Raw genomic sequence first — 15,702 nt, 5'->3', positions numbered from 1 at the left:
CTGCGCCTCTGATTATCTTGATATTTATTTGCTATAATTGGTATTTTTCATTGTTTCCCAGTGTGCGTTGTTCACTTGCCGTGGGAAAAACACAAAGAAAGTATAGCTATAAAGTTTTATTGACGTTTTTCGTGCCGCGCATAGGTACCGCGTGATCAGCTGGTGGTATTGTGCTGCGCCTTTAAGACGGCGCTCAGGGTGGAGTGAACCCATCAACGCTGGACGCTCAGGAAGTGGATTAAACCACCAGAGATTCCCGCAGATTGCGATTTTCCCAATGTTTCAGCCGTGTCCACGGTGGCCCAAACCTTAGCTTAAACGCATCTCGGTGTTATTATTTAGGTGGATAATGTATGAATGGTCGCTCTCATGAAGTTCACCAGGGATATATGTAGGCTGCTGGGACTCGGAAGCGGTAAGAAACGTCCCTGTTTTTCAAAACTTCACCGAACAAACCACAACTTTGAGCCCGAACGTGAGGCGTGTGCCAGCTAAAGTTCGAAGTGAACATCTGACGTGTGATTTATTTTATAATAATAGTGAGTGGACTTCTAAGGAGGCGTGAGAATGGAGTTCATGGTCAAACAATTGGAAGTTCCCTACTATATAGTTCCACCCTTTTACTTTCTCACTGGGTTGCGCAGCGGTAGAACAAACGCCTTAAACACTCTTAAAAGATTCTTACATTATTATTAAAATCGTAAAGTGATTTAAAGCCGAGTTTAAACGTTTAGGTTTAGCTAAAGTGAGCCACAGGTTGACTATAATAGAAACATGTAACGCTATGCGGTAGGTAGGTGGCTAAATCTCGTCCCAACTTTTTTGTCGCGTCTTAAATATCTCGCGATACTAAACTCTCCTTTCTGTTGTATTTACACTTATTTCGCTCATTTCGCTACATGATCATGTATTGTGTTTGCCAACAAATTTACAGATGAAATGTCATTAAAGAGGCAGCTGAGCATATTCACGCACCTCCCGCCACACTCGCACAGAAAACAGATTTAATCTCTAATCCAGATTTATTTCTTCCCTAATTGTCACATTTATCCCAGGCCAATTTAAAACAAAACGAGACGTTTTTTATTCCCATAGTTACCCTGCAATGTGAACTCCACCCAAAAATAATTTCCAGCCGTTTGCTTTATTATAGGAAGACGTGTGATTCATTGCGACTCATTAAAATGAGAAGTTATTTAAACAGTTTGATTAAATGATCTGGTTAACATTTGTGTGTATTTACTGAAAAGCAGCAGTGTGTCCTGTCCAAACATGATGAGGGTACTCTGTTATTTTGCATTCCTGTGGAGATGGCTCACCTTTCATCTGCACGCTAAATTGGGAAGTTTTCTTCTACATAATCTGTGCCTTTATCCAGTAGTCTTGCATCCCTTTGTGTTAAATGGACAATCTTTGTCAGAAACAGCTGATATTTCCTTGGGATTTTTAAACAATTCATTTGAGACTCCCTTTAATGCTGGACTCCAGCTGCGACAAATCATAGAAGAGAAGAAATGTTCTGGAATGTGCGTGAATAGTTTTACTGGCAGAGTTTATGGTGATTTTTCTAAGTTTTTTTTTTACTATTGTTTGGAATGTGTGCTAGAGCCAGTGGAACCTGGAGAATAAAGAGCGAGAGAACAAGGAAGCCTCGAGGCTTATTCCCATACTATTCCAGAGGAAATATAGCATACATTATAGATGCATTTGACTAGCAAAACAATCCCATCTTCACAGGTCACAGCATGAGTCACAAACCAAATATGGATCTGTCATTATTTGGAAGTCTTTGCTGCACGAACACAAACATGACACCACAGTTTTATCTTTTTGTGTGCTCCTGCTTCCTTTCTTGTTTTGTCGTTTCTCTTTCTTCTTTCTACGTGTGGACTAGGCCTGAATTGAAGTTTATGAGAAGCAGCGGCGCTCGAGGCAGCTGTGCGTGCTACGTGATGGGTAAACATCTCTTAAGACCAAAATTAAACAACTTGAATCAATCTTGCTGAGCAGGCGTTTGTCCGATGTAGAGTATTTTCTAAATGAACGCAAAATATAATATTTTTTTCTCCACCCAGTGTTTTAACTTGTTTCTTTGTTATTAAGGGTTAAAGTAAAGTAGAATATGAAGGAACAATGCCACAGGGTGTGTGTCCCCTTGTCTTTGTATTTGTGCACATCTTTATAAGCAACATTTGACCTTGTGTGACTTTTAATTTTGGTTCTACATGAGTTTGGCATTCACTTTAAAAAACGCATCCCACTCCTGCTCCTGAAAAAAAAAGCTCTGTTTTTCTGAATTACAGCAGAGGTTCAAAGAGAAACGTATAATTCTTTTTTAAGTAAAGTCAGTCACTCTGACTTTCACATGCAACCTGAACGCGAACATCTTTTACCCCATTTCCTGCACTAGCCGCTGAACGAAAATAGATATGAAAACACATAGAAGGGGCTAAACAGATTTACGCCACACTGAAAATTAGCATTCATGGACTCGCACATCTTGGCTCGTGACAAGGAAGGCTGTTGTTGGCTTTGGCAGCTAGGAGACGGCAGTGCGCTTCTCAACTTGTAGAAGCTAAACGTTAGCATTAGCAACTCAAAAGTGGAAGAACACGGTCAGGCTTGTGTTTTTGTGAAGATAAAACATCAGCTTACATTTTTTACCCAACTAAGAAGAGGGAACGAAGGCAGCGAAGGAGTCAACTTGCTGTTGGCCAATCAGAGACGAGATGTTGGCATATCAGGAGCGCCAGTGCTTTTTCTTTCTCTCCACAGAAAATGACTCGCAAGGCTTTCATTCGTACTGGAGTTCACAGGAAATTTGTTTAAAAACGATTGCTTGCCCACTTTAACAAGACGATATAAAAACTAGGCCAACTGATCCTGGAGAATCATGGTCATGTCCCAAAGATCCGATGTGGCACCTCGACAAGCAGGTGCTTGCACAAAGTCAGCAGACTAATAATCCCATCTACATAGTCTAGAGATGAGAGTATTTCATAGTCTCAATCCCAATGCAAACTCGTTTGTGTTCCTCTTAAACTGGGTAGGCCTATCAGGAACTGCTCTGGAGTGGTTCTCCTCTTATCTCTCTTGAACGCTCCTTTTCTGTGACCGTCTCCAAGTTTAGGTCCTCCACTACCTCTATTACCCACGGTGTCCCACAAGGTTCTGTGCTGGGGCTTCAGCTCTTCCTCCTCTATCTGCTTCCTCTTCAGCACATCCTGAGCTCCTTCAAAGGAATCTCCCACCATCTTTATGCAGATGACCTCCAACTATACATCTCCTTTAAGCCCCATGAGATGTCTAAGCTGCAGCTGTTACACACCTGCTTAGACTCTATCAAAACCTGGATGGCTGGGAGCTTTCTACAGCTGAATGAAGATAAGACTGAGATCCTCATCTGTGCCCCAGACAAGCTGGTTCCCAAAGTGAGAGACTCTCTTGGTCAGCTTGCTTCTCACACCAAACCTTCAGTCAGGAATCTTGGCGTGACCTTTGACCCAGCTCTCACCCTGGATTCTCATGTCAGTTCTCTTGTTCGCTCTTCCTTCTTCCATCTCAGGAACGTTGCTAAGCTGAGTCCCATTCTGTCCTGCTCTGAACTTGAGACAGTTCTCCACACCTTCATCTCCTCACGCTTAGACTACTGTAACTCTCTTTTCACGTGTCTGAGCAGAACCTCCCTGAACCGTCTACAGGTGGTTCAGAATGCCTGTGCTCGGCTTCTGACCAAGTCCTCCAAACACACCCACATCACCCCGCTTCTCCTCCAGCTTCACTGGCTGCCAGTCAACTTCAGGGTTCATTTCAAGATCTTGGTTCTGGTCTATAGGGCCTTGCATGGACAAGCACCATCTTACATTGGTGATCTTCTTAGTCCCTACACCCCCAGCAGATCCCTGAGGTCCAGTGATCAAAGCCTACTGGTTGAGCAGCACCAGGCTAAAGACCACAGGTGACAGATCAGTTGCTGCTGTGGCCCTCAGACTCTGGAACTCTCTCTCCCTGAGCCTGAGATCAGTGGACTCAGTGGTCTCCTTCAAAAAGCAGCTGAAGACTCACTTGTTCAAGCTGGTTTTGTATGATCTTCTTCACCCACTCTCTCGTTATTCTGCTCTCCCGACCTATTCCACCTTCCTCAGGATCCACCGATTTCCCTCTTTCCTATTCACTCTCTCTCTTTCTTAACATTTTTTCTTTTAAATCGCAATTGCTTATTTTTGCTCATTTTAAATATTTTTTAAACATTTTCTAAATGCTTTTTTATATTTTTACATTTTTATTTTTTGTTTTTGTTTTTGTGAAGCGCCTCGTGATTTTTATCTTGAGAGGCGCTATAGAAATGATATTTTCTTCTTAGCCAGTTAATGGTGCCCACAAGCACAGATTATGCTGTTGATTCAGAAAAGTTATTGTTTCTTTTTAGTAAAAATGATGTTAATCCAGAAAAATCAAAGCTTTTCTAGTTGGATGCTTCCATTTTGTTCCAATTGTCACAAATCAAAAACGGAACAACTCATTCGCGTTAACTGTGCTGCCCTTTTGCTGGACCCCTTTAAACACCTGATGAGCTGTTTTACTTCCTAAAAGGCCCTGCTGACCAGCAGCAAGAGGACCAGATGGACTGTGGTGCCAGAAACTCTGACCCAAATCACGATGCCACTTTGTCACAGGTAAACAAATGATGTCACCCTGACAGGGCAACACAGAGGTAGCAGTAGTGATAATGTGCCCGGTTGACCCTCATTTTTTGGATTTGTTTGCTTAGGATGCATTAAATGGTGAAGAGGATTTGAGTGAAGAAGAAAAGGTTAGACAGAAAGCAGAGCGACGCAAAGCTAAGAGAAAGGTAGGAATTAAAATAGCCCCCCTTAAAAAATAAAAGGACAAAAGATAATTTTCATTATTTTGTTACATAAGATTTGTAAAATATTTTCACTAAACTTTATCTGTTTCAGCGCCGGCGAAAACGCAAGAAGCAAGAACAGGTTAAGCAGAGTGACAGCGTTGAACAGGTAATCCTAATATTCCTTCGACGTATGCACTTCTCTATCACCAAGTGGATGCAAATAGACAGGTGAAACTGGAAAAACCAGAATATGGTGCAAAAGTCCATTTATTTCAGAAGTTCAGTTTAGACTATTTAAAGGCTCAGGAATCCTTTGCAGGTGTTTTGGAATAATTAGCTGATTAAAGGGATCAGACAAGGTAGAGCCAAAGACCATTTATGATGATTATGACAAATCTTGGTTGGACGTGGGTCACCAGGAACCGTTGGCGAGCGCCTGGTGGCCCAGCTTTCACCCATGGAGCCCGGCCGGGCACAGCGTGACGAGGAGATATGGTTCCCCCCATCATATGGGTTTCCCACTGGTGGGACCAGCCAAAGGGGTCAGGTGCAATATTAGATGGGTGGTAGCTGAAGGGGGAGACATTGATGGTCTGACCCATGGCTACAGAAGTTGGCTCTAGGTACATGAAACGTCATCTCTCTGGTGGGGTTAGAGTCTGAGTTGGTGTGTGAGGTAGTCCGACTCTCTTTGATGTATGTCTCTGACTCTGGAACCAATTTCCCTGACAGGAGTTGGAGGCACTACCGCTCTGGAGTTGCCCCCACTGAGAGGTGCTGAGCAGGGGTGGGCATACTTGTTGCCTCCCACCAACCAACGATGCCCATACTTTGGGGTTTACCCCAGCGACCAAGAGGGTAGTCTCTCTCTGCCTACATGTGGGGGCATGGGTTCTGACTGTGGTTTGTGCTTATGCATCAAACTGCAGGTCAGACTATCCACCCTTTTTGTAGTCCTTGGAGGGGATGCTGGAGAGCGCTCTTTTCGATGACTCCTTCGTTCTGCTGGGGGACTTAAACGCTCTCGTGGGCAACGGCAGTGAGACCTGGAGAGGTGTGGTGGGGAGGAACGGCCCCCCGATCTGAATTCGAGCTGCGTTTTGCGATTGGACTCCTGTGCTCATCATGGATTGTCCATAATGAACACCATGTACAGGCATAAAGGTGTCCAAATGTGCTCTTGGCACCAAGATACCTTAGCCCGCAGCTTGATGATCGACTTTGTTGTCGTCTTATCTGATCTGTGGCTGCATGTCTTGGACACTCGGGTGAAGAGAGGGGTGAAGCTGCCACTACCTGGTGGTAAGTTGGCTTTGATGGGTGAGGATACTGATCAGACCTGGCAGGCCCAAACGTATTGTGAGGGTCTGCTGGGAACATCTGGCTGAGTCTCCTGTCAGAAGAAGCTTCAATTCTCACCTCTGACAGAACTTAAAAAGAATTCCTGGGGAGGTGGGGGACATTGAGCCTGAGTGGACACTGTTTCATGCCTCCATTGTAGAGGCGGCAGACCAGCAGGGTCATTGGTACCTGTTTTAGCGGCAACCCCTGAACCCGCTGGTGGACACCGGCAATTGGGGTTGCTGTCAAGCTGAAGAGTCCTACAGGGTCCTTTTGGCCAGTGGGACTCCAGAGGCAGCTGATAAATACTGGCAGTCCAAGCGTAATGTAGCTCTAGTGGTTGCAAAGGCAAAAATCTGTGTGTGAAAGAGTTTGGTGGGACCATGGCGCAAGACTTCCATACGGCTTCGAGGAGATTCTGCCCCACGATCTGGTAAGTAAGTAAGTAAAAGTTTATTTATATAGCGCCTTTCACAGATATAAATCACAAAGCGCTGTGCTGGTGCATCAGAAGGGGAAAGCGGTGCGCTACCAACACTGTTTATAGTTGGGACGGTGTGCTGCTCACTTCAACTCCTTAATCCCACCGGCACATCTTCCAGCATGTCTGGGGACTTGGGTTGGGTTCTCCAATCTCTGGTGCTGAGGTGGTCAAAACACGTCTTGGTGGCAAGGCCCCAGGGGCGGATGAGATCTGTCTGAAGTTCCTTAAGGCTCTGGATGTTGTAGGGCTGTGTTGGTTGATGCGACTGCAATAATGCGTGGAGATCTGAGGCAGTTCTTTTCTGACTGGATAAGCAGAGTAAAATGGATGCAATGGATAGCTGATTAGAGTGGGACACGTTGAGCCTAGGATATTGAGCCTTATCACAATATTTAAATTTTCTGGTGCCACCAGTTCCTCTGACCACAACCAGCACTTAACACTACACTACCAAGTGTGTTGCCCAAGGACACAACAGTAGCATTCTCTGTTGGGAACCCGGATCGATCTTACTACACTCCGATTACTAGACAACCCGCGCTGCCCCCAGTTTAACAAATCTATTAGTTTCACCATTTAAGTTCAATAACTGAAATTAACTTTTGCACCATAATCAAGCTTTTCGAGTTTCACCTGTAAGCTATCTCCTTGCATTAGGAGGACGAGGAAGAGGAGGAGGATGGTGGTGCCGAGTCAGAACTGGATGAGAGTGGGTCAGAAGCAGATGTCGTCCCTGAAGAGGAGAAACTAAGAGCCCAAAAACATGACAGTAATGAGTCAAAATCAACAGATTCTCTCAAGTATGTTGACTTGCCGGTCACGGCTCCTGCAGGAATCAAAGGGCATCAGAAGAATAAAGCCAGACCCACCGAAGAGGTACTCATGTTATGTAACCACTTAGTTTTTACCGCCATTTTGGATTGGCTTGTGAAGTGTTTTGACTCGATGGTGATGATCTTTACGGTATGTGATCTGAAAGCAGGCATTTTGTGATTCACAGGAGCCAGAGTGGGATGTGAGCAGTGCCTTCTTTGCTAATGCTGCTAGCCATATAAAACCCAAAGGATCAAGTCGCAAGTCCAAAGAGAACAAGGAGAACGAGGCCAAGAGAGAGGTAAAATAATTTTGTAATGTCAAATGTGTAGGTGCAACAAATGGACCATGGAGACCTTTATTTCTACAATGTGTCTATACATGTGTGTAAAATGATGAAAATACTATTTTATTAACAGACAAGTGGAACTGACACCATGACCAAGAAAAGCACATCACTTACAGGTGAGGAATGATTTCTGCCGACTGTGCTATGTAACCAGCATTTAAATTGATTTTTCATTTAAACATAAAGGCTTGAAGAAGATTATTGATCCCACATTTCTCTGTACAAACCTGCAGCGCAGCAGCCAGTTAAGCCTTTGGGCTGATAAAGTAATTTATGATTGTTTGTGTCCTGCAGAAAAAGGGATCAAGCTGGTGCAAGAAGGACAGTACGCACAAGCGGTTGTTTTGTTTACAGACGCCATCAAATGTGACCCAAATGATTACAGGTACTTCTCTGTTTTTGGATCAGGACTAGCAGTTTTTAAACGGCTCAACATTTCTAACTGAGAGGAATGGTCAAAGTTTTTTGGAATAAGCCATTCACAAAAAATATTCCAAGGTCCGACCCTCTTTCTTCAGGCTTCGCTCAAGAGTCTCATAATCTGATGGTTTCACCAAATGCCACAACACTGGATGCAGTGAATACCGTCAATCATAAAAACAACACTTTCTGACCTTTTTGACCGTTGTTGGCATCCCTTCTGCAATAATTCCTAACATAATGCACCCACATACCCGAATAAACATTTGGCATGCTAGCTAATATAGTTTGGTGTTTTTATGTTGGAGAAATGAGGCAGTTCTTGGCTTTCTTTGTTTAATTTTTATGATGATGATGGTGGATTAGATTTATTTAGTGCTTTCCAAAGCACTCAAAGTGCTTCCACTGACACATTCACTTACTGCCGGTGATAAGCTACTATAGATCTCCGGGCGTCACGTGACTCTCAGAGTAGACGCCATGTTGGCAGGCAACAAAGGTAAACAAAATGAACAGGATCAGCTTGGATTTTACTCCGTCGGAGTTTACTTCACACCTTAAAACCGAAGAAATCATTTTATATAGTCAGAAATTAAATAGATTAAGCATTTCCGACCCTTTCCATGCCCTTGGGATACTTTTTAAAAACGCCAGAAGCTGTTGGAGCGGACCTGGCCAGGGAACGCCTTGGGATTTTCCCGGAGGAGCTGGCCCAAGTGGCTGGGGAGAGGGAAGTCTGGGCCTCTCGACTTAGGCTACTGCCCCCGCGACCCGACTCTGGATAAGCGGATGAAAATGGATGGATGGACAAATAACATAGATTTACATGTAAGTAGGGCTGTAGCGAAGCCTCGATGACGTCGACGGCTCGATTCTAAAAATTCGTCGACGTCAGATCCGGTAGTCGACGCACCGCGCCCACTTGTTGCATCCCCAGGAGTTTGTAAATAGAGGAGGAATCTGCCTGTTTTTCCTCTAGTTCGCTCTCTTCTCCGCCTTCACTAACATCTCCGCCAAATACCGAAGACCTGGAACAACGTCCGTCCACTACTAGATTCCTTTCCTGTTTTGCCCGCCTTCGTTTTTCGGCAACGGACAACAATTTCCGGGGTCAGATGCGCTGCTCCGTCTCTATCGCAGATGCAGAAAATCACCGGGAGTGTTTCTCCCTTCATAAAGGAGCTTCTTTCAGACATTAGGAGAGCTGTTTTGGTGGTAGCAGTCTCTCCTCCATGCTGGTCTGTTTGCTGCTGGGTGTTTTTGGTTTATTTAAACTTGGTAACTTGAACTTAACGTTGGTAAAGCTACTGTTAGCATTTTCGCTAACAGCTTCTTGCGTTTGGATAAGCTGTTACGTTTTGGTTTAGAGTTCATCTTTTTTCAATCCAATCCAATTTTATTTATAAAGCGCATTCACAAGGCATTACAACCAAACAAGGCGCTGTACACTAGAAATGTTGGTTAATTAAACAAGCGATATTTAAACATGTTGAACACATATAAAAAATAATAATTTGTGGTGCAGATCTCCCTTTTATTACATTTAGAGTGTTGTGGGTTTTCAGTTTAGTTTAAAATACGGTATCACCTTGAGTTTGGTTTAACCACCCTGTTTAGAGTTTGGACTTTTGGAGATCCTTATTTTGGTCCAGAACCCAGTAATCTTTGCCCAGTGGGACATCCCTAGTTATTTGTACTTTTGTTTTAATTCCCCACAGGCAGAATTAGTTTTATTACTCCCAACCTGTGGATGGAAAGATTTGGTTTTTTGTAGTTGTAAATAAACCTGATCATCATTTTAACTTTTAAATCCCACATTATTGTCCCTTCCTTTTTGTACACGAGCCAAACTCCCCAGGAAGGGTCGTAACACCACTCGCCTCACACACATAAGTGACCAAAACAAAGCAGCATGGAGACACTCCGTCTCCAACCACCTCTCAGGCAGCAGCCTGCACTCCCAAGTTCTACACGTCACCAGAACATAACCAACCAACACAATAAAAGCAGTGTTATACAAAATGGAAGGCCTGTGTGTTTATTCTCTTACAGTAACAATCAATTTTTTGGAGGAATTTATTAGAGATTTTTTGGTTTTTATTAACTGTGCAATAGAAAAATAATCATTAGATTAATTGTATAAATAGTCATTAGAATAGTCGACTATTCAATAAAATAATCATCAGAATAATCGTTTTAAAAATAATCGTTTACCCCCAGCCCTACATGTAAGTAGTTTAGAGTGCTGTGCTGTTTGAATGTATAAACTGAACGCCAAGAGAAATTACTCGTCTGATTTTTCTGCTTCTGCATTTTTCTGGAAACTGGAAACTGAAATACATTTAAATGGATCTTGTTAGCTGGTCTCTCAACACGATAACATTTTTTCAACGATGAGAATGGGAGAAGGGGCTCCCGGATGCCCCGCCGGGACAGACCCAGTTGGACACATCATGAACTCCCGGAAACGGTGGAACTTGATTTGTTTAACTCAGCTGTTTGTGGAGGACTCTGAAGATGTGTGGATATTCGTGGTGTTGGTGTCAGGTTTCCTGCTGATCGGCATTGGAGGCTACCTGGCTTACCGGAAAATTAACGAGCTGTCGAGGAATAGTGGCCTGATCCCGGAGCTCCGAGATGGTTTGCACCGCGCTGTGAATTCACAGACTCAAATAATTGTCGAGATGAATCGTAAGCTTTGGACTTTGGCGGAGATTCATTCTTTGGCACAAAAGATGGATGCCATCACGGAGAGCGTGGACGAATCGGCACGGATTGGGATAGATTAATGTCCATTACTCTTGGGATTCGGAGAGGTGAGGACCAGCAGACTGTAAGACAGCGAGGAATTTGTCTCTGTCTGGCCCCCAAACAATTTCTAATTGGAATCTGGAGTCCTTGAGCCTGCAAGGCTCCAACTTAAACTCCCCCCTCAGAAGATATGTGGAATGTGCTGTTGCTATGGCAACTCAACTCTGGCTCCTATCCCAGCCTGGGCGGGACAGCGGGAAGGCCGCTGAAGCGTCCAGGGTCACTGCAACCCTCCAACCCTAAATGCTCCTCCCCCTATCCACACTGAGGTGACATGCGCTGCTTCATCGTGGCTGCAGGAGCTGAAGCTGGGATAGTCCCAACCCACCACCCCACCTAGTGGACACTTATGATGTGTTGTCTGAAGTCTGTTGCATATCTCTGTCTGAGGTGTTTTTTTGCAGAGCAAAGCTGCCCTCCTGCTGGAGAGTAGCTCTGAAGTGCCTCTTTTTTTTTCCCTTCACCTGAACCAACCCTCATGTTACCCTCTTATCTCTATTAAGGTAGCGCGACTCAGGGTTGCGAATGACCACAGTCACCAATTCTTGTCATGTGTCTTGCCCATGTATGTTTGATCTCTGAATTGTGTGTACTGAAACTCTAATTTCCCTCTGGGATTAATAAAATATCTGATTGGATATGAAGTGGTCGCTGCATAAGCGAAAACCTTTTCTCTCAGGATCCCACAGTTTCATTTCAGCCCGGTCACTAGCGCGTTTTATTGCAATGATCCAACGTTTGCGGCGTTCCAGAACTTGGGGAATCCTGTAGATGGCTCATTCCTTATGTCGTCCGCGTCTGTTCTGGCAACCATGTGGCACAACAGGAATCTACCATATTTCCTGTTTGAGTTTTCTGACAATAACAAATAGCCCAGCTGCGGGCTTCTGCCTGCCAAGATGGCGCCGTTTTGATTTGAACTGTTGCATGCCGGGAGAAGAGACGTCAATTCCCGGAGCTCTATTGCTCCTTTTCCACTAGCATTGACTCCACAACTCCCGGATTGCCCCAGTCGGCCCCAGCCTGGCCCGATTGATTCCACACATCCTTGCTTAGGAAAGCAGTCAGAGACGTTTTTCAGCTGCTAGGTAATCGGCATGATAAAGAAATGTGCATGCCTTAAGCCCACGTGGGCTGATTCTACCCACCAATCGGGCTTCCCCTAATGGAAGGTGTGAATTTGCTGACTGATGAGCCAGCTTATCAGTCAGCAGTGGGTGTGTTGGTCCTCGTCAGCCTGAAGCAGAAAATCTCAGGAAAAGGCCTGAAAAACAGTCTGGTTGCACCCTGAAAAAAAGCAGGCTATGCTAATGTGGACACCCTCTATGGGCGCTTACACATTAGTGTCAGCACGGCCCCAAAATATATCGAACGGCACCGGAATTTGGTTTCACACACAGGTCAGATTTGCGTTTTCGGTGCCGAGGTGACTTTTTCTCAGACCTTCTTCCCAGCGGTCAGGCTGGGACCGAGGCGACACGCCGGACTGTTTGGCCAGCTGAAGTTATGCCTACCGCCTCCGGTCTGCGAGAAGAATGAGCCAGCGGGGGGTTTCCCGCATGCATGATTCATTTTCATGCTGGATGCTGTTGAGTAAATTTCTGTCTGTAGCACGGAGCTGTTGATCAGTGTGGGAATGGGTGAAAAGAATAGCAAATAGTTCCTGAGCGCAGCTGTGTCTGCAGCTCACTGCTTCCCCAGAGGATGGGTCAAATGCGGAGAACAAATTTCACACATCAGTGTGAATCTCAGAAAAACCCCGCGACTACTGGTAACCCGCTCCAACTCGCTCTCTTCCATTGGACAACTTGATACACATGCATGCAACCGACGGCTCTGCCAGGCGACACGAGTTTTTACAGACAACGGGTCTGTCACCTAAACTTGCAAACAGAACAGAACATTCTGTATGTTACACTAGCTAGCCTGGCTTGGGCTTATTTCCTGTTTAGCTGCTCTGAGCCAAGAACGTGCGATTCATGCAGATAGAGGGGGAGACGGTTAGAGGGCAGCTTGATGGATGGATGATCCAATCATTAACTCATTTGCTGCCAGCCGTTTCCTGACTCTTTGTTTTAAGAGTCAAAGAACGTTGCGCGCTAGGATGATGTCGACGCCAAAACGAACAAAACAAAGAGGAGACTCACCTCTTACATCAGGAAGAATCCTCGCATTTTGAGCATTATCCGTTCTTTCATTATTTGTTGTCGAATTGTGATCGGCAGAAGCTTTTCCAGTTCGCGCCTCACTTTTTTTTTTTTACAGAAACTGCCCAAAACAATCTAACACAAGGATTTTTTGCTTCCTGGTCCCATGACATGTGACGTATGCGAATGAAGATCGCCTTTAGAGCTGGGATGTTTGTTCACACGGTGCGGGGGCTCGTTCTGACACCCAGGAAGTTAAAAAAAAAAAAATGTAAAAAAAAAAATGCAAATGACAACTTTAGACGTCATTGGCAATGAATATGTTAAGGAACGACACATTCACAATTATTGGATGAGTTATTTTCCAGGATTGTATCTTTTAAGGCGATTAGAGTTGTTCATTTTTCAAATAAGACATTTGATTTATTGGTCATCAGCGATATACGAATTTCAAGCAACACTACAAAAAATGCCCCAGAAACGGATAATCCACCTAATCCCTTTTCTTTTGAACCTGCAGGTTCTTTGGGAACCGTTCCTACTGCTACTACTGTTTGGAGCATTACCCTAAAGCCCTGGCAGATGCCGAATACTCCATTCAGTTGGCTCCAGAATGGCCCAAAGGACACTTCCGCAAAGGCAGCGCTCTCATGGGCATGAAGGTGGGCATGGAGTATGATCTCCTGGCGGTTACTCACCTCACTAAATGCTTCTATGTTGGTGTTGCAGCGGTACAGCGAAGCTGAGAAAGCAATGGAGCAGGTGTTGAAACTGGACAAAGACTGTGAGGAGGCTGCTAATGATCTTTTTAACTGCAAAGTTCTTCAGTTAATGGTGAAAGCATCTGCAAACCCAGTGGTATTTAGTTGTTGTGTTGGCATGCCTGTTGTAACCGTTGTCTCTCCACAGGAGCATGGCTTTGAAGAGATGCAGAGTGTTGCGTTGCTGGAGCGATTTTCGTCTGTACAGGCTGCTCTTGGATCTTGTTCTGATGCAGCTAGAGGTAAAACGCCATCTGCATGCTTTCTAAAACCAGCCAACATTTCCCGTTTCTGTAGAACAATCCATACGTCGATGCCACTCCGCTTCATTCCTGAGCATTTTAGTGATGACTTGCTTTGGTCTTTTGCAGCCGGGGGCCAGGATCCATCGATGGTTCAACCAGGGTACGTGATCGTGTGTTTGTCTGGGCAAACGTAGGGGATATTGATTTGAGCCACAAGTTGCTTCTTTTTACATCCCATACCTTATTCTGGCATATAATCTCACTTCGTTATTTTGCAGAAGCCCTTGTCCGTCTCTCTGGGTGGGAAACGTGACAACTGAGATAACGGAGAAACACTTGTGGGACCTTTTTAAAATGTATGATCCTAATCCGTTAAAAGGACTTTATAATATCATTTAGGGGTGAAGGAGTCATTTTCATACTTGCGCTGCTTTGAATCTCAGGCACGGTGAGATAGAAAGTATTCGTGTTCTGCACGAGAGATTCTGTGCCTTCGTCAACTTCAGGAATGCAAACATGGCTGCCCGTGCAATGGAGAAACTAAACGTAAGTCCTGATTAAGATTCATGCGTTAGATCTTTTCTGCTATTTTTGCTTTGTAAACACTTCATGCATTCTTGCTCCCTCAGGGTCATTGCATTGAGAACGCACGTTTGGTTGTGCGCTATCCCGACCGTCGCACTCAGAGGGTCCCTCCCATTCCTCTTAAGACCTTTCTCCCAGTTACACAGCAGGGAGGGGCGGCTGCTGGGTAAGAAGCACTAAAACAACAAGGCTGCAGCTTCTTTTCATCTAAATTTCATGTTTTTCTATCAGTTTTATTTACGTTTGAGGAGCGTCCTGTGTAGTTTTGTATGTGCAAACAAAAGACAAATCAGCTTTAAAGTTTTCTAAATGTGTTTCCGTTCCCAGACCTCGGAGGCGTGGCCCTGTGAACGGAGACGAGTGTTACTTTTGGAGAACCACTGGCTGCCACTTTGGAGACAAATGTCGCTACAAACACATTCCTGATCAGAAAGGCAAGGACAGGAAACCGTGGCAGCCTTGACCTCCTCTGTTTTGGGAAAGGGAGGTGCGCCAAATGTGCCCTTGCAGGTGGTATTAGCCAAGTCGTGATCTTAGGGCAAAAACAAACGTATTGTAGCAGAATGGGATGGAATAACTGAAAGTGCCAAAGACCTAAATAAAAAACAGCCAGAGGTAACACGGCCCTAACAGGACAGGACCACCTAATCCCACACTAAACCTCACCGGCCAGGAAAATAAAATGGAAGTGTAAAAGATTTTTTTCCCTATTGAAAGTCATCGCTAATGTCCCACAGAGCAGTAGAGTACCGATGTGATGTCCTCCTGCCATCTAAAAGCTGCGTTTCTCCCTTTATTTGAAGTGCAGTAAATGAATGGCTGGTTTTTAAGATGAATTTAATTCAGTTGGACTTGATGAGCACCCTGGAGCTGCAGCTGTTCCTGACATCCACG

At 44.7% G+C, this 15,702-nt stretch overlaps 1 protein-coding gene across 1 annotated transcript; it reads left to right on the top strand.

Annotated features, from left to right (window-relative positions):
- Positions 1 to 210: 210 nt before the first annotated feature.
- zgc:123010 (stress-induced-phosphoprotein 1) lies at positions 211 to 15,390 on the top strand. The gene is made up of 16 exons (XM_015944343.3): positions 211 to 415; positions 4,594 to 4,676; positions 4,772 to 4,852; positions 4,962 to 5,018; positions 7,335 to 7,553; positions 7,678 to 7,791; positions 7,910 to 7,955; positions 8,134 to 8,224; positions 13,738 to 13,879; positions 13,947 to 14,051; positions 14,127 to 14,220; positions 14,350 to 14,383; positions 14,502 to 14,579; positions 14,667 to 14,769; positions 14,853 to 14,974; positions 15,136 to 15,390. Exons 1-16 carry the CDS (start codon positions 358 to 360, stop codon positions 15,269 to 15,271), a joined length of 1,563 nt encoding a protein of 520 aa, XP_015799829.1. The 5' UTR covers positions 211 to 357; the 3' UTR covers positions 15,272 to 15,390.
- Positions 15,391 to 15,702: the final 312 nt, after the last annotated feature.

The sequence above is a fragment of the Nothobranchius furzeri genome, chromosome 12, assembly GCF_043380555.1.
Source record: "Nothobranchius furzeri strain GRZ-AD chromosome 12, NfurGRZ-RIMD1, whole genome shotgun sequence".
Classification (NCBI taxonomy): Eukaryota; Metazoa; Chordata; class Actinopteri; order Cyprinodontiformes; family Nothobranchiidae; genus Nothobranchius; species Nothobranchius furzeri.
The sequence above is the reverse complement of the archived record's forward strand: the minus strand, read 5'-3'. Positions and strand labels throughout refer to the sequence as shown.